We start from the raw sequence: 19,044 nt of genomic DNA on the forward strand, positions 1-19,044 counted from the left end.
AGCATTTACACTCATATTTGAGCTGCAAAATCCTTAACGTAAGTATCTCTATAAAATATCAACCCATAATTATTGCCTAACATTTAGCATTCATAGTTAATAGGTTTTTATAGTGAGATATACTTCTACTGTAATAGTTCTTGTGCTTTTGCTTTATCTTCCATTAGGTGAAATTTACCATTTATGAGACCTTTTAATTTCGATTATTGAACAATGGTTGCTTGTGCCCCTTTTGCTTTAAAAGAATCAATCATTCGAACAAATTCTCTCCGCCTCTTTGCTGCTAATGCAGTCATATCCGAAAAGATTTTAAATGACAGGACTTCTTGTGTCGTCAAAGTTTTTTTTCAAATCGCCTTAGACATTATTTTTTCTCTTATTCGAAAGTCAACAAAATTCACTAGAATATTATGAGTGTTGTATTAATGGGGCGTTGGAAAGTTACCCTATAGGCTCTTGAAACTGTTAAGTCTCCTGTTGGATTCGTGATTGCTTTTCTCAGCAGGGATTCTACCCAGTCCCGAAATTGTGGGCCTTCAATTGCTTCCGGGACCCCAACTAACCGTAAGTTTGTACACCTGTTGTAATTTTCCACATCCTATAATTTAGCCCCAACGACATCTGTATTTTGCCTAATTTGTGTTATTTCCTGCTCAAAGGACACTACCTTGTCCTCTAGGCTAGTTTCTTGTTCCTCAGCTTCCGTCAGACGCTCTGGTATTTTACCCATTGTCTCTTGGATTTCCAACAACCTTTCATGTAATGATAAAATATCTCCTGTGACTGTGTCATACGCAGCTCTTTTATCTCAGAAAGAATCAACTCGAACATGTCTCTAACCATTTGTCTAGATTCCCGTTCATTTTCTATCTCCTGCAGAGGTTCCTCATTGCCTACTATTGCTGTTGCCACCAGCCGAGATTTGTCTATTGCCACTTTTGTCCCTGCATGCTGTTGAGCTGAAGACAATGCTGCCTGGGATATTGTTTAATGTATTAACTAGCTGGAGGTGGTTGAAGCTGTCACCGCAATATGTGATTTCGAAAAAAAGAGGATATTGTTTGCAACAGATGGGGAATTGAAAAGGGCACAGCAGTAGATTACTTTTGGAGGCCTCCCATTTCGATGTTACTTTACATATCTTCTGTTCTTTCCAGTGTTGCAGGAGGCTAGACATTTGTAGTCTTGCAGTCTCCAAAGTATCTTCCTTCTCCACCCCTTTTTCAATCTCCGCCTGGGCCTCTTGGACATCAGGGGTCTCTAATCTATTTGCCTCCAGAAGCTGTTGCACCTTTAGATCCATCGTCTGTTGTGCGCTTTGTAATGTACGTGAACTACCCAGTGTTTTCTCTAGGATGCTCTTTTGACGCGACCTCTGAACCGGGGTAGATTGATTAACAGGGACAGAATTCGCATTTGGGGGTTTGCGCTTAAATGCGCACATGCTGCAACAGTCACCTTCTCTCCTCTTTTCTTTTTTCGTTATTTAAGCCCCTATTAATCAGTTTCTACTGAATCACGATGTCCTACTACTTTGTTACTTAGAGTTCAGTATACAATTAAGTCTCTTCCTTGTAGAGCATCCCGCAATTAAGCCTCGAGTTAAAGCAGCAGGCACAAGTTTGGATGTTGGAGGATTTCTTCAGGAGAAGGACAGGAGGCTCCCCACGCTTGTGCATCCTTACCTTCACCTCTTGACGCCGTCTCGGCTATTGCCGGCGTTTTCGATCCACTGCTTTCAACATCCTCCTTAACCTCCAGGTCCACATTCCTAAAAATGACCCCCCCCCCCCCCCCCCCCCCCCCTCCGATGCCACCAAAACACTGGCGGTGGCACCGCCAAGGGATTCGCAAGAGCCCTGCAGGTGCTCCCGAGATTGCATCCTCGACTTAAAGGTTGACTTGTTATACATTGTGGTCCTACTAGCTAGATCCTTAATCCTGAAAAGGTGGCGGTCTGATGAAATTCCGACTTGTCAAAAACTACAGTGTAAACATAATAGGATTAAGGAGTTGGAGAAAAGATATGCATTAAGATCTGGATCATATAGGAAATTTTAGAAATCATGGGAAACTTTGGGTTAAGAGGTTTTTCTTTATATGAAATCATAAATATGAAGTATATTAAATGGGGTTTTCTTAAATGTATTTGGTTGATTGTGTATAAGAATCATGTGTTTGTATTACTATATAATATTAGGGAAGAATGTAATGATATATTTAAACTTGATCCTGCTTTTTGTGATTTTTTTATGCTTTTATGTAAATTTGTATTTTTAGATTATGGGAATGATTAAGTATTCCAATAAAAAATAAAAAAAAGAACTACAACTTTGCATGAAAGTACATAACATATAGAATGATTATGACATGCATCATATAGTGGCTAACAAGCGAAGTAGACAGTTAGCAGTTTGCTGTTCTCCTGGTCTCTGAGGTAGCAGGGACAGCATACAAAAGAAAGTAAATCTGGCAATATGAGCTAGGTCTGCCTTCTTGATTTCCTATCCCTTTTCCCACCTTCTAATCCCTCAGCTCAAAGAGGAAGCTGCTGGGGTCTCTAGTTGGAACTAGGGATAAACAATTCCAATACTACCATCAAGGAGCCTGCAAACTGAAGCATCAGGGAAGAAATTAAAGACAGGCCATAAGAGAGCTCATGTAGCTCAAGAAGAAGGTAAGTTAGGATCAGTGTTCCTTCAACAAAGCGTGTATGTTGCCTTCAATCAAGAAATATGAGGTGGAAAGTAGAGCCCCAGCACCATGTGGAGCGAAACAGCCATTAGAACGCGGGCTAAGCCATGCATGCCATTTCCCTGCAAGGGCAACCAAGCTTGCCTTAACCAAGCATATGCGTAGTTGAGGTAGGCATGTGGTCTAGATGCTGGAATGGGTGGGCCCAGGAACAGGAAGGATCGGGAGAGGACACAATGAGGTAAGTGGGGCTGGGGCCGGGTTATGGAGTTTTAAGGCTGATTCGGATGTTTTCAGGGCTCCAGGTGTCGGGGAAGTTTGTAGGGCTCAGGGGGTTGGGTAATTATTAGAGCTCAGGGGGGCGGGATAGTTTTTAGGTCTTGTGGTGTTGGAGTAGTTTTTATGGGGTCATGAAGGGTTGGGTTAGTTCTTAGGGCTTGGGTGGGTAGTTTTTGCAGCTTGTGGGGGTCATGGTAGTTTTTAGGGCTCGGGGGCTCAAGTGTAAAAGTTACCACAAATGTCCCTTTACCAGTCATGCCTTTACCACAAAATTGCATGGTAAAGGCATACGTGGTAAAGAATGAGTTGTTCAGATGCATTTGTGGTTAGGGCAGCATTGTGGAGGCACACATGGTTTAGCCATGCGTGCCTCTATCATACTACCCAATGTGGATCTCCTGTACTGGTCATGGTTGCTAAAAGTAAGGAGCTGGAATTAAACGTCAAACATGTGGAGGCTTTTTCATCAAACAAAACTCAACAATGGGAGTCAGCACTGGGCAGCTGGGACGTACAGATAGAAGCTGAAGCTGCACTGCTGCTCTGAGCCTTTAATGGTAAATCAACACCTTGGGACATGGCACTGGACATTCAAGGCTAAACCTGCACAAGACGATCTCTGCATAGGGAGAAATTATAGGCCATTTCATGCACCTGCACATGTACCGTGAGGCAGCATTGGGTATTTGAAGACATACTGTGCAGGGGGAACTGCACTAAGCATCTGAGGCTAATCTTCCACCAGAAACTTTGAGGCTAAGACTGAACTGGATAGAAATGGCTAGATTAGAACATTCAAAAACACAATTGAGCATGGACATGAGGGTCAATGTGTGTGTGCTTGTGGCGCAGAACTCGGCCTACATGGGTACACCTCAATATACATAACCCTACACAAGTATATGGCTATGCATTGGCAACTGATTTTTGTGTCCGAGCATGTGTTGCTGGTGCCAGGGCACCTGAAAGCTGCAAAAATATTTACATCTCACCCCGGCCATTCCGGGCTATATTAGACTTTTTTTTGCTGTAATTGGGCATTCAGTGGCACATCCTCCTCTGGAATAGTTACGTGGAATTGAAGGCTAAAACTCTACGATGAATCTGCGACTTTGCTTTTGTAGTTATGACTTAGCACATGAGTTATGCCTGTTAGTGAGGGGATATCGATGGGCAATTGTAACAGCCATATTATCGGCTTATTGTTTCTAAATATTGATGAGAAGTTATGAAACAGTTACATAAAGATAGAGATCTGAGAAGAAACTGAGGACCATTAAACGACACATCAAGTTGATTTTCAATCTTGCAACTTTGGAAATTACGGTAAGTTTAATTATATGGAATGCACTGAAGTGAAGTATAAGGAACATTTAACTGGAAAATGATACAGGAGGACACATTTAATAAATTCAACCATGGAGCCTTGAGGAAGCGGGAATCCTTACACATGTTGAATGTATGCCGGCTGCAATCTTTGTGAAAAAAGAAGACATAAGAAGTTCAATATGACTGTTTTCATATAGTTGATGCCAGTTTAAAAGTGGTGTTGAAATGGTACTGATGTTATCCAATCTAAAAAAAGATATATGTGAGATAAAAACTGTATTTGTTGGCCACATAAAAAATAATTCCCATCTAATCATGAGGCTACATTGAAATATTGTTAAGCTTAATAAATAGATTAAAGATTAGTATGATTTAATGTTTTGTCCATTGTGTATCTCAATTGTTTATAGAACTTTTATAGTTCCAGTAATGAGATGGTACCCATTACAAAGATTACTCTACCGTAGTGTACATTTATTTTACGTTGACGCCGGCTGAATTACCAACCAGTGGTGTTATACTGTAGCACGGCCACTAAAAAAAGTTCTTCGTTTTTTTCCTTTCATTCTCAACTGATAACTGAAGCTTACGGATGGCTATCAGACATTGTGTCTGACAATGGTCTCCCTGGACAATATCTGTGCTCACAGCTAATTATGGCCTTTACTGATTTGGTTTTGATTGTAGCATCAATGAACCCATTAGGAATGTCCTGAGCTCTTTCTCTAAATGAAATAAATGTTTCTAAAAGCAGAAAAATACTTCAGTATCCGAGAGCAGCTGTGAAAAAGAAAAAACCTAAGCCAACAAAGCCTTCCTTGTGAATGTACAACTTCCATGATTGAGCCACTTTCTAATGGTCGACAATTGGCGATGTTACACACATTACAAGGTATTGCCAATGTAAGCTAATTTATAGAACATCCTCTATGATCTTCCTTACCTGCATCCCATTTTAAGGGTGTATGATGGGGTGGGGTTCACCAGAGACCTGGTGGTGGAAATCTTTGGGTAGTCATGATTTATTGGTAAAAGTACTTCTGTTTAACCAGAAAACCTCATAACAGTATTGAAATCCAAAGTATAGCAATATGCATGCTGCATACATTATCTGTTTTAGGAAATCAACATCTTCACTGGTATGACTCTTACATCAATAATGGACAAGAGTCACTGAAGTTGAATAGTAAATTTTACCCCTCCGCAATCCAACAATTTCCATACTGTTGATTTGACTGGAGTGGGAATAGAAAATGTTACCCCTCCTGAGTACAACATTTTGCCTACATTTGTCTAAACTGTAGTGAGAATTGTATATGCATTTTATAGTCTAGTTTATATTGTTTAAATGTATATTATTATGTTTTTGTTTATTGAAAATTATAATATTAATAATGTTTTTAACATGTAATGCATTTTTATTGAATTGCTATTTTGTATTTGGTTAAATTTTTTATTTGTAATGAAAATATTTTTTTTATATATTTTATGTTATATATATATATATATATATATAATTAAATATAAAACTATTATTAAACTAATAATTTGTATGTATAGTATAATCATTTTTGTAAAGGTAATAAGATTATATATATAAAAAATGATTATACTATACATAAAAATTATTAGTTTAATAATATTTTTTAATTAGCAATCTGTAAATAAATATATATATTAATATATGTGTGTTTTACTTTTTGAAAATAATTGTAATTGGTTTTTTTAACTATTACATATATATATATATTTACATTAGTGTCATTATTAATATATGTAATGTTTAATATTTACAATTATATATATGTAAAGAAACAATATGTTATACAATGATATAAGAGAATGATTTTTTTTCTCGAAATGTTTGTAATTTAGTATAGCATAACTATATTTTTTATATTGATATTTATATAACAATATTTTTGCATGGGGCTATTTTGGGGTTTAATATTTTGTCAGTGAACCGGGCCAAAAAAATTCAACATTAAAACTATAGGCAATGCATACTAATGTTCTGAGGAATGTGCATGTATACACAACTGTTATTTCTGCCCCGATAACCAGCTCACCTTCAACATTACAAATTGAATACTAAGGGGCTCATCACGATGTTGGAGTTGCCACCGACAGACAACATCTTGGACTCAGGTCTGACTGACCTGAGGTCGGCGGATCCGAAGGCCTGATTATGATGCGACTGACCACTGTTCGGTCAAATTCCCACTGTTCTCTATGGGAGCTTGTGTTACGGCCATAAAACGGCCATAATACAGGCTCCTATAGAGAAATGGGTGCATGTGTAAAACCATGCACAATGGTACCAACCATACAGTGCAGGGTTTCACAGGGAGAGGGTACCCTAGGTACCCCCTTCACCACGGACCTTAGACCACGGGGGCAAAGGGGCCCTGCTAGGTACCCCCAAAGTTACTTTCCGACAGCCTTTCCATGTCGGAAAGGCCGGCACAGAAAGGTTGTCAGAAACCAACATCGTGATACAGACGGTACAAACGCCATCCATAGGGGATTATGGTGCGGTTCCGATCGACAGGAACACTCCGAGCGCTGGCCGGAACTGAGTCAGAATGACCGTCTGGTTTACATTCCGACCGCAAACTCTCAATCAGTCTTCGGGCCACAAACCGACCGAGTCTTCTGGAAAGTCTGACCACGGTTGGGAAGCTTCTGACTAGAGGTCAGAGGTTTTCCAACCAACATCATTATTGGCCCCTAAATAACAGCAAACATGCAACAAGCAGTGATAATAATGAACTCATAAAATCAAAAACATAAAAACCTGAATCAGAGTCAATACATTTTGGAAATGTATAGTTCATTGGGAAGTATTTTGTTTGTAATGGGTAGGTAACATGGAAGCAAGCATGGATTCCCACAGAAGGGTTATGGTGCCAAATGCTTTGAGACAATATCCTATTAGGCTGTGAATTCCTACAACTGTAGTCACTTTATAGATTATAGAATAGACTGCTACAGCAGAAGCATTCGCCTACCTTTCAGAGTCCAGAAGCTCTTCATGACGGCTTACTGTTGACAGCCACTGCAACACCCGCACTTGGCGGTCACACTGCTGGTTGTTCGCAAAGTGCAGAGATAGATTGCTCCGAGTCAAAGGATTAACTAGGTGCCAGACAAGAGGAAAAAATGTTATGTGTGCCCATAGTGACCATACATATTCTCAAGACAACCCTTCATGTTAATACTACTTGTGTATCTCACAACTAAAGCAGTGACAAATGATCTAGCTACAACAGCTGGTCATCATCTATATTTATATCAATGCATGATGGAGAAATATGTGAACTGCTTTGGGCGACAGTTCTCAGCCATTATAAACTACGTTTGTGTTTTATGCATTTATTCAACTATGGTCTCAATCTTCAAAATAAAAGGTGCTCTTTGAGGCAGTCCAAGGAGACTTAGTGGCGTATTTACAAGCCCCTATTGCAACCACGTCTCTTTTAGTGATGTTTTAATGGTGATGGGAGGTTTGTTTTATTTACAAGGCAGCGTTAAGCAACTTAACGTGGCTTAATGCTGCCTTGCAATTAAGGCACTCTTTCACGCTGCACTTAGCGTGAAAGGGGTGGGCAATGGGTGTTGTGGTGGGCGTTCCACCACAACACCCATTGATTTTGACGCTGCCCCCTATTTAGAAGAGCAGCATAAATAGGAGGCAGTGCCAAAATTAAGATCAGGAAAAATCTGGTCTTCAACAGGTGAAATTAGGAAAAATGCTTTATTTCTCCTTGTTTTTGCTGTTTCCATGTGTGCTGCATTGTGCAGCACACATGGAAACTGCAAAATGCCAATGTTTGTTTACCAGCAGGAATATCCCCCTTCCTGCACAATAACAATAATTTTAAAAAAATGCCGTTTTGCAACTTCTATGTGTTCTTTATTAAGCAGCACACATAGAAGTTACAAAACGGCATTTAAAGATTGTTTATGTGCAGGAAGGGGGACCTTCCTGCACATAAACAATCTTCCCCTCAACAAGGGCACCCTTGCACTATGGTGAAAGGGTGCATGCATGGCACTAGGCAGCTTAATTTAATACCAGCGCAGGGGGAAACGCAGGGCTGTACCGTATTCTTATAAATACAGTGCAGCGCTGTGTTTCTAAAATGACAAAGTGTGTTGTTAGCCTTCTTGGCTTAACAACACGATTCGCCACTTTCTAGTAAATATGCCCTCTTGTATCACAAAGGCGAGACAGAGTTGATTTCCGCTCTTTGTATAAAAGGTTCTCCTTTGCACTGTGTTGCAAGGCTTGCATATGTATTTTTCTAATGTTACCTATATTACAAGTCCGGTTGTATACTAACTTGGTCATTGCTTGTGGACTAAATGAATCAGAATGCGGGCGCAGGCCGAGAAAGCAGGCCACTAGTTTAAACGGTGCTGCTAAATCAAATGTGTGCTCGACTGCAATGCTTGTTTTTTCAGACTCATGTTAACAACCTGGAAAAGGAATATTTTCCTGATACTCTTTTTATAAACACAACTATGGCAGCTGAAATATGCTATGAGAGAAATCTCAAATAGTGTATAACAATCTCACAGTGTAAAACACTAACCATTGTGTACTGAGTTCGGGGTAAAATGCAGGGTTCTACATACCAACTGCAGATGTCTGACTCCTAGCACTTTTACCTACTTCAGCATAACTAGAAGATGGGTAGGAGACACTTGCCAGTTTTCCTTTTTTTTAAAAAAAAGTCATAAAATGTCCTTTTAGGGTTTAGCAAATGCACCATCTGTGAACACAGTGAGGTGGGGTGTAACACTACCCCTTCCCAGCATTGACAGCTTGTTGAAGACTGTTCACCATAACCCTCATCTTTATGCAGCAGAACCGTCAGGTTGACTGAACTTCTTTCAACAGTTAGGAGGAATCTGGTTGAACGTATGGGTGAGTGACTAATCTGTGTGAAAGTCTGTATCAGTCTGTCAGTTGGTGTGTAAGTGGCTGCATGGGTTGGTGAATAGGTACATGAGTTTCTGTATGGGCTATTGATTGGTTGTCTGAGTACCTGTATGGGTGACAGAGTGTCTGTGTGTTGTGTGACCACCAGGCATTGATCTGATACAGACATTCCCACAGATTAGTCACTCACCCATACATTCACCCAGACACGTATAATCACTCTCTTATACAGTCAGTCACACACTGACAGAATCATCATATATATATATCACATTCTTAAACTTTTTAGAAACACTCCCAGTCACGGGATAATGTAATCCGGGATGTCATCAGTGATGTCATTTGAGATGTCATGTCACTCACCATGTCATGAGTGATGTAATATGTGAAGTCATCAGCAGTGCATTGCAGGAGCGTGAGTTATTGTTAGGTCAGCTAACTAAAACTGCTGAATTTCTCTGGTTTTGTATGAGTGGAAGAACCTGGAAAGTCCATCTGCATTGGCAGTCCCAGGTTGTGTTCCACTACAAAGTCCATTCCCTGTAGTGAGATAGACCACCCCAACAGTTTAGGATTTTCACCTTCCATTTGAATTAGCCATCTCAGAGGTCTGTGATCAGTTTGAACTAGGAAGTGAGTACCTTACAAGTATGGTCTCAGCTTCTTCAGGGACAAAACCACAGCAAAGGTCTCCCTCTCAATTGCATTCCAACGCTGCTCCCTGGGGAGAGGCCTTCTGCTTATAAAAGCAACAGGTTGGTCTTTGCCTTCATCATTGGTCTGGGATAGGACCACTCCTATCCCTAGCTCAGAGGCATCATAGCCTCTTTCAGGGTGTCAGAAGCCTTTTGACAACTAACTGTCCAGTTTACATTTTTGGGCATGATCTTGGAGGTGAGTTCTGTGAGGGGATCCACAATGGACCCATATACCTTCAGAAACCTCCTGTAGTACTCAGTCAAGCCAAGGAATGCCCTGACTTGGGTTTGGTTGTTGGAGCTGCCCAGTCCAGGATGGCCTGGATCTTGGGCTGTAAGGGTTGTACCTGGCCTCCACCAGCAAGGTGGCCCAAGTACACCACAGTTCCCTGCCCTATCTGGCATTTGGGTGCCTTGGTAGTTCAGCCTGCAGTTTGCAGGGCATTTAAAACCTTCCCAAGGTGAATCAGATGATCCTGCCAGGTGGAGCTAACAACAGCAATATCATCTAGATAAGCTGCACTAAAGGATGCCAATCCAGCAAGGGCTTGGTTCACCAACCTCTGGAAGGTGGCAGGGGCATTCTTTAAACCAAAGGGCATACCAGTAAACTGATAATGCCCGTCAGGTGTGGAGAATGCTGTCTTTTCTTTTGCTCCTGGACCATGCCAATTTGCCAGTACCCTGCAGTTAAGTCAAAGGTACTTAGAAATGTGGCTGTACCCAATTTGTCTATCAACTCATCTGCTCTTGGGATAGGGTGAGCATCTGTCTTGGTGACAGAGTTGAGTCCTCTATAGTCCACACAGAACCTCATTTCTCTCTTTCCACCCTGTGGATGAGGTTTGGGGACTAGAACCACTGGGCTGGTCCAGGAGCTCTCAGAGGGTTCAATAACCCCTACCTCCAGCATCTTGCTGACTTCTGCTCTGATGCTTTCCTTGACTTGATCAGACTGTCGATAGATTTTGTTTTTGACAAGTGAACTGTCCCCAGTGTCTACATCATGGGTACACCAGTTTTTCTGGCCAGGGGTCAAGGAAAAGAGCTTAGCATACTGCTGCAAGACTTGCTTGCAATCAGTCTGCTGTTGGGCAGAGAGGGTGTCTGAAAAGACAACTCCATCTACTGACCCATCTTTTGGGCTGTATGAGGGGAGGTCACGGAGAGGTTCACTCTCTGTCTCCTTATCCTCATCAGTCACCATCAGCATGGTGATGTCAGCCCTGTAATGGTAGAGTTTCAGGCAGTTCACATGGATAACCTTTTGGGTGTCCCGCTTGTGCCCAGGTCACCTAAGTAGGTGACCTCACTCTTTTTTTCTAGGATAGGGTAAGGGCCACTCCATCTGTCCTGGAGAGCACTTGGTGGCACTGGCTCCAAAACCCACACCTTTTGCCTAGGTTGAAATTCAACCAGTGCAGCTTTTTGGTCATACCAGTGCTTCTGAAGCTCCTGTCAGGCCTAAAGATTTTTGAATGCCTTTTCCATGTACTCAACCATTCTGGACCTTAGGCCAAGCACATAGCCCACAATATCTTGTTTGAGTTCTTGGAGAGTCTTCTCCCAACCCTCTTTTACAAGACAGAGTGGTCCCCTCACAAGATGGCCAAACAGATGTTCAAAGGGGGAAAACCCTACTCCCTTCTGTGTCACTTCTCTGTAAGCGAAAAGCAGGCAGGGTAAGAGGACATCCCATCTCCTTTTGAGTTTTTCAGGGAGCCCCGCAATCATGCCTTTCAATGTCTTGTTGAATCTCTCAACAAGGCCATTGGTTGGTGGGTGATAGGGTATAGTAAACTTGTACTGCACTCCACACTCTTTCCACATGTGTTTTAGGTAAGCCGACATGAAGTTGGAACCTCTGTCTGAAACCACTTCCTTTGGAAACCCTAACCTGGTGACGACACCAATGAGGGCCTCGGCTACTGCAGGAGCTGTAGTAGTCCTAAGGGGAATTGGTTCAGGGTACCTAGTGGCATGATCCACTACCACTAGAATGAATGTGTTCCCTGATGCTGTGGGAGGTTCAGGTGGACCCACTATGTCCACACATACACTTTCAAAGGGAACCCCCTCCACAGGTAGTGGTATCACGGGGGCCTTTGAGGGGCCACCTGTCTTGCCACTAGCCTGATAGGTGACACAGGTGCTGACAACCTCCTTTACTTTTTGGTGCATATGGGGCCAGTAAAAGTGGCTAACTAGTCTTTCCCTAGTCTTGGTTTGGCCCAGATGTCCAGCAAGGGTGATGTCATGAGCTAAAGTTAGAATAAACTCCCTGTACATCTACGGCACTACCACTCTCCTTGTGGCTACAGGTTTGGGGTCTCTGGCCTCAGTGTACAGTAGTCCCTCTTCCCAATAAACTCTGTGGGTACCACAGACATCTCCCTTTTACTGTGCAGAAGCTTCCTGCCTCAGGCTTTCAAAAGTTGGGCAGTCCTGCTGTCCAAGGCACAGCTCTTCCCTGGAGGGTCCCCCTGGGCCTAAGAGATCAACCTGGTTAGGGTCAAGCTCCATGTGCTCAGTTCCTTCTGGGATGTCCAAGTCATCTACCTGAGGAGAGGGGTCCTAATCCTTTTGCTGTACAGAAGCTGGTTCCCCAGTTTTCTTACCTTTTCTCTTGGAAGGTTGGGCCATACTTTCAGGCTCCAACACTTCTTTTTCACCCTGTCTCTTGCTCTGTGATCATGGTTTTACACACACCAATTCAGGGATATCTAGCATTGCTACATGGGTTTTCAGTTCAACCTCAGCCCATGTTAAGGTTTCCTGGTCATTGTCAAGCAGACATGCAGATGGATCTTTGGTGAGACCATTACCTGTTTCAGGCCAGTAACACCCCCCCCCCCCCAGTTTAAGTCACCATAGCCATTGCATGGTTAGTGGTAACACTGTCAGCATTGGTAACTGGGTAAGTTCTCCCAATCAAGTATTGCTCAGTGGAAACCAGTGTGCCTCTCACCATAGTGACACTGGCACCTGTATCCCTCAGAGCTTCTATCCTAGTTCCATTAATCCAAGGGTATTGTAAGTATTTTTTAAGTTGGGTGGCCACACAGCTACAGTGGCAAACTCAACTTCCTCTTTTGAAACTAGAACTGCTTCAGTGTGCAACCCGATTTGCTCTTGGCACACTGTTGATCCCATCTGGGGACTTGTTATTCCAGGACGAGCTGTAGTAGGACTAGGGGCCTTCTTGTTTGGGCAAGCAGCATCTCCAGTTAAGTGTCCCAACTTCTTACAGTTGTTACACCAGGCCTTTAAAGGATCAAAGTCATTTACCTTGTACATATTAATGGACTGGGAAGAGGTTTGGGACCCACCCTCCTGTGCAAGTTTTTGGGGCCCTTTAGAATACTCGGGCCTTCTTATCTTGGGGATTCTCACCACCTTTCCCCTGGTGAGGTTTTGTAACCCCTTTCTTTTGGTCACCCCCAGTGGTTGTTTTTGTCACCCTTGCCTTGACCCAGCGGTCTGCCTTCTTTCCCAATTCTTGGGGAGAAATTAGACCTAGGTCTACCAAATGCTGATGTAACTTTTCATTTGTGCAATTACTTAAAATATGTTCCTTCATAAACAGATTGTAAAGTCCATTGAAATCATGAGCATTGTGTCCGGTTAACCAACAATCTAGTGTTTTAACTGAGTAGTCTAAAAAAGTCAATTCATGATTGGTTTGGGGTTTTGTGAGCCCCCCTGAATCAAATTCTGTATTCCTCAGTTGTGAGTCCAAATCCCTCAATCAGATTTAGTCATAAGACCCAGCATCTGCCCCTATAAGGGTCAGGAGTCTGTCTCTACAGGTACAAGACAACAGTTCCAAAAGGAGTTTCCCCCCCCAGTGTGACTTCTACACTTTTCTCATTTCAAAAGCCCTCTCAAAGGCTGTGAACTATTTCGTGATATCATTACTCTCTTCATATTTAGGGGCAATCCCTTTGGGGATTTTAGGATCATAAGATTGCTCTGTATCCTTATTAAGCAAATTGCTGCCACCATTGACGGGTGCTAGGTCCATTTCTGCTGTCTCTCTTTCTAGAGCCAGCAACCTGGTCTATAGATCTAATCTTTTGGTCAGCCTTACTAAAAGGCTGTCCTCCTCATTGAGGCTGTCCTCAATGTCCTCAGTGGTACCTGAGCCACCTGTGTGGGATCTAGGTACTGAGAGGTTGATTCTTGGAGTCAAGGGTACTTGGACCCTTTTCTCCCTAGGAAGTGGAGAGGTTGATCTAACTGGTCATCCTCTCCCTCTTCTTCCTCTTCTGACTGGTCTTCAACATTTACAGATGGGTGGCCCTTTGCATACCCAGCCAACAGATCCTGGAGCTTTTGTTTGGTGGGATGGGGACCCATGGCTATGTTTTTAAGTTTACATAGGAACCTTACCTCCTTGAAAAACAAGTGACGGTAAGGGGTGAGGTCGAGCTCCTCAACCAAGTCCTCTATCTCATTGTGGTTATTTTTACTAACCGCTGGGTTCTTGATTTGAGACATTGTTAAAAAAAACTTCTAACCCCTCTAACCCTAGCTTAAGTGTCTTTTAGTTTTCTAAAATTCTAAAGGGAGTTAACCAAAGCCCTAACAAGACTTTTAGTAATTTTGTAAAAATGCCAATTTGAGAAATCAGAATTCTAAAGACAATTTAAGAGTTCTGTCATGTGAGCAGGTGGTTACCAAGTAGTCCAACAAATGCAAAGTTGAATATCCCACCGCTGATCCACCAATGTAGGAAGCTGGCTCTGTATATACTATACCAAAGTGAGGTATAGTGTGCACAGAGTCCAGTGGAACCCCAAAGGTAGGCAGAGGTAAAGTTAGATAGCACCTCACTCTCTGTTTATGGTAGTGTGGTCGAGCAGTAAGGCAGTATCAGTGGACAGTGTTAAGTATTTATTTTACACCCTCACTCAGCAAATCAATTCACACACTCACAGACTGAACTTCAGACCAATTGTTTTCGGATACAAATATTTTTTTAGTTATTTAATTTTCTAGAACCAAGCAAGCCTGGCACAGATAAGCAATAAATACTTTACAGTAGTAATGCGATTGAAATACAGTTTGAATGATAATTGTATATGCACTTTGGTTTGATCTACAGTATGGCTGCAGATAAAAGCAAAACTTAGGAAATGCAGTACATATACTTGAATAGGCTTTTTTAGTAAAATAGAAGGTGAGTAACGTTTGAGATTACTAGGCTTACACAGAGTAGTATACCTAGATGCTACTCTGGAACATTTCCTGAAAACAGGTAAGTACAATTGTTTTTGTTAGATTAAGCAATTTTAAAGAATTCCTTTGGTTTCTCAAACTCCACACTTACAAACTTTTCACAGTAAAACAGTCAATGTTATCCTTTGGAGGAAAACAGTGTTATCAGTTTTGAGTTAAGTATTTGGTAGTGGGAGTTGAGGTTCTGGGGTAGACTCAGGGGTCCCCCAGGGTCAAGGATGCCCTCTAGTTAAACCCTCAGTGGCACTATGGTGGCCGGGTGCAGAGTGCTGAGGTCCAATGTTATCCAATGGGGGATAGGGAGCCTCCGGTTGGTAGCTGCTGGCAAGCAGGCCACTTGGTTGTGGGAGTAAAGCTCCTGGACTTTCGCTCAGGGCAAATGGGGAAACAAAGTAGCACCAAAGGTGAACCCTCAGCAGCACTAGGTCGGCCGGGAACAGGCTGCTGTTTCGATGTTGGGCGCCCTTTTTGTGTTCAATGGGGAACCTCCGGTTTGCGATGGCACTGCAGGCTTGGGGACAAAGGTCTTCTGGGTGCAACCACCACTTCGAGAGGTAAGTTGGGAAGTTAGGGGTTAGTTAGGCACCGTCGCTTTGGGCACACAAAGCCATGTGGCGTCGGGTGCAGGGGGGCCTTTTGGAGTCGTATCGTCTTACCAGCTCATGGCCACGGTTGGGGGGACCTTCCGGATTTAGGCTACAGGTGTCGGCTGGAGCTTGAGGCAGGTCAGAGGTCACCGGATCTCGGGTCAGGATCGCCAGGGTGACCTCCTCGTGGTGTTTGCCCATTCGAGCTCAGGCCGTGGATGGCGGCTGCAGAGTTGGGCGGATTCGCTGTGCCTGGCCGGAGCCAGAGGTTGCAGATGAACAAATCCAGTGTTCACGGGAGACAAAGTCTTTGAGCTTGAAAGCAGGCAGGTCCTCTGGGGTTTTTGAGGTTTCTGGCTGCAGGACACACCGGGATTTCACAGGAGCAGGTTCAAGGGGGAAGACAGGCCGGTAGGGCTGGTGCCAAGTCAGTGGGCGTCTTCCTCTTGTTAGCTGCTGCACGGCTGTTCAGTCCTTCTTATTCTTCTTGTAGTTTCTTCTTGTCTGAGGAAGCAAGGTTCAGTTGTGCCCCTAAATACTAGATTTAGGAGCGTTACAGGTAGGTAAAAGGCAGGGACCAATGGGTCCCTTCCCTGGGGTGGGTCCCCCCCCTATTATGCCACCCTCCAGTGGGAGGGGAATATGAGCCTGTCCCTGGTTGGCTGGGTGCCCCCATCTTCAAGATGGAGTGGACTGAGAGTTGTGCTTCACGTCGCCTCCCCCACCTGAGGGGTGGAGTTGGCAGAGGTGGGCACACCTCTCTTTCTCACTTGTTTTTCCCACCAGTTCTCCCACCCAAAGTGGGGGTCAGAACCAGTGGGGACCAGTTGCTGAGAGCAGCAAGTGGCCTGGGGAAGCTCACAAAGGCAGCAAGCCGTTGAAGCTTCCCCTTCGTGAACCCTGCCCATCCGGGGGAGGAGGCTTGGCACCTTGTCCCAGGATGCGCATTGTTTCAGGCCCCAGAGAGCAGCAGGCTCGCAACCCAGGGGTCCAGAAACATGTCTGGCGGTGGCAGCTGAAAGCAGCCACTCAGTCTGGACACTAGTGGTGGGTTAGTTTTCAGGGGGCATCTCCAAGATGCCCTCTGTGTGCATTTTTCATGAAATCCCACACTGCCATCATTGTGGGTTTAATGTGCTGAGAAGTTTGATACCAAGCTTCTCAGTTTTCTGTAGCCATTATGATGCTGTGGAGTTCGGAATCACAAACTCCCAGCACCATATACTCTTAATGGCAGCACTGCACTTACAATGTCTAAGAATGGACTTAGACACTGTAGGGGTACAGGGCTTATGCACCTGTACCCTCACCACTGGTATATTGCACCCAGCTACAGGGGTGACTGATCTGTGCCAGGACAGTGGGTTGTAGGAATGGCACACAGAGATGTATGTCATGTCGACTCTTCACTTTGTTCTGTACTAAAACACGCAGCCTGCAAAGGCAGTGTGTGTGTGTGTGTAAAGGTACAGGACCTCTAAGGGTGGCACAATAAGTGCGGCAGCCCTTAGAGGCCTTTTCTGGTCGCAGTGCCCTGGCTACCTGTAGTACCATTTACCAGGGGTTGACCTGTGGCCAGAGATGCCAATTGGCTTTCGGCTTCAATGCAGTTTTAGGGAAAGAACATAGGCCCTGGGTACCTGATTAGCAAGAGCCCAGGACACACTCAGTCAAAGTACATCAGAAATTCAGCAAAAAGTGGGGGCAACCATGCATAAAGAGGATACTTTCTCACACCCTCTCTTCTATCCTCCATGGTCTTTGTGCATGCCTCTGCCCCCTTCTTCTTGCCCATCATGGCCATTGTGCCTCCACTAACCCTCCCGCTTGCCATGCATGGTCTTCTGTGCTGTCACAGCCCCTCCCAACATCCCTGTTTGATCAGCTAGCTGCTCCTGACCACCTCCCACCATCCCTTGATGGTCTGTGTGCATGCCATTATAGTCTCACTTTTGCCCTCTATGGTGTGTTGTGCTTCTAGTGCCCATCCTCCCTGACCTCCATGGTCAGCTTGCTGCTCCTGCCCCCTTGTCCCCTGCCCTCTGTTTTACAAGTGCAGACCCCTATTTCCTACGTCCTGGCTTGTCTGTTCCATTGTAATGCACCTGATTCCTCCCTCCTGCCCTTTATGGTCCGTTATGCCGCAGCTTTCTCTCCTGTCTATCTATTATGGTCAGCTTGCTGCGATTGCCTCTTTCCCCTCTGTTCTCTGTTGTCCATGTGCATGTCCTGTCCCCTCCCTATTGCTTTCAATGGACTGTTGTGCTGCACTGCCGTCCCGCATGCCCTGTGTGGTGTATTGTGCTGCTGCAAACCTTAATGCCTGCCCTGAAAGGTCAGTTTGGTGGAACCTTTCCATGTCCTTCCTGTACTCTGTTATCCGAGTCCATGTCCCTACCCCAATTCCTCCTGCCTTTCATGATCCAATGTACCATACTTGCTCACATTGTGAACTTGGTAAGAGGGAGATTTTGAAAACAAAAATTGAGAATTGATTTTCTCCATTGACTTACATTGAAAAAGAGGAGATTGTAGACAGGAAACAGATAAAATAAATTTCATTTGGGCTTAAAAACATTGGGCGTTTCCTGGCTGAATCAGGTCTGTTTGCAAGTACGGTTGTACTACAACTGCCTCTTGCTTCTGCCCACAATGGTCTATTATATTGCCACAGCCTCTCTTGCCTGTCCTGCATTGTTGGTTTGTTGCCTCTGCCCTTTTTCCATTGCAGTCCATCGTCTGTTGTGCTGCCACTTCCCTTCCTGCCTGCCCAGTGTGGTCAAATTGTTGCCTCTGCACCCTCCAACCTGCCTTCAATTTTCCGAGTCCGTGCCCATGACCTCTGCCTCGCAACAGTATCCCAATAAACAACTAGATTGCTAACATTCTATATTTATCACAAAAGTGTGACATTCCTGACACCATCTTGATGTAATCATAACTGTAAAACCTAAAGCATTTCCTTTAGAAATTTTAGACATTAGAGGATCTTATTTGCATTGAAATTATGGTTAGTGCTCTAAAAAGCTAAAATGAGGACATATTTTCTGAGTTCCCAAATAGCAACAAAGCACTTTATTTTTCTTATCCAGTTGACCATTTGATTAAATGTTGCACTTAGGGGAGAGGATGTGGTGTTACTTCCAGAGCTCCAGAGCTCCAGACTTTGCAACTGGAGAACCAGGTTGGAGTTTCTGCTTCAGCTCGACATTCTGTGATTCTGGTCAATCCACTTAATCTCCCCATGCCTACAACCAAAATGAATTAG

General features: G+C 43.7%; 1 protein-coding gene across 1 annotated transcript in view; it reads right to left on the reverse strand.

Moving 5' to 3' along the window:
• Window positions 1-19,044, reverse strand: part of LOC146770421 (rho guanine nucleotide exchange factor 11-like) — a 327,379-nt gene that overhangs the window by 265,346 nt on the left and 42,989 nt on the right. The window contains exon 4 of the mRNA XM_085640471.1: window positions 7,314-7,440. Coding sequence (XP_085496597.1) covers window positions 7,314-7,440 — 127 coding nt within the window. The remainder of the gene's footprint in view (window positions 1-7,313; window positions 7,441-19,044) is intronic.

This window comes from Triturus cristatus, unplaced genomic scaffold (assembly GCF_964204655.1).
Source record: "Triturus cristatus unplaced genomic scaffold, aTriCri1.1 SCAFFOLD_367, whole genome shotgun sequence".
NCBI classification, from domain to species: domain Eukaryota; kingdom Metazoa; phylum Chordata; class Amphibia; order Caudata; family Salamandridae; genus Triturus; species Triturus cristatus.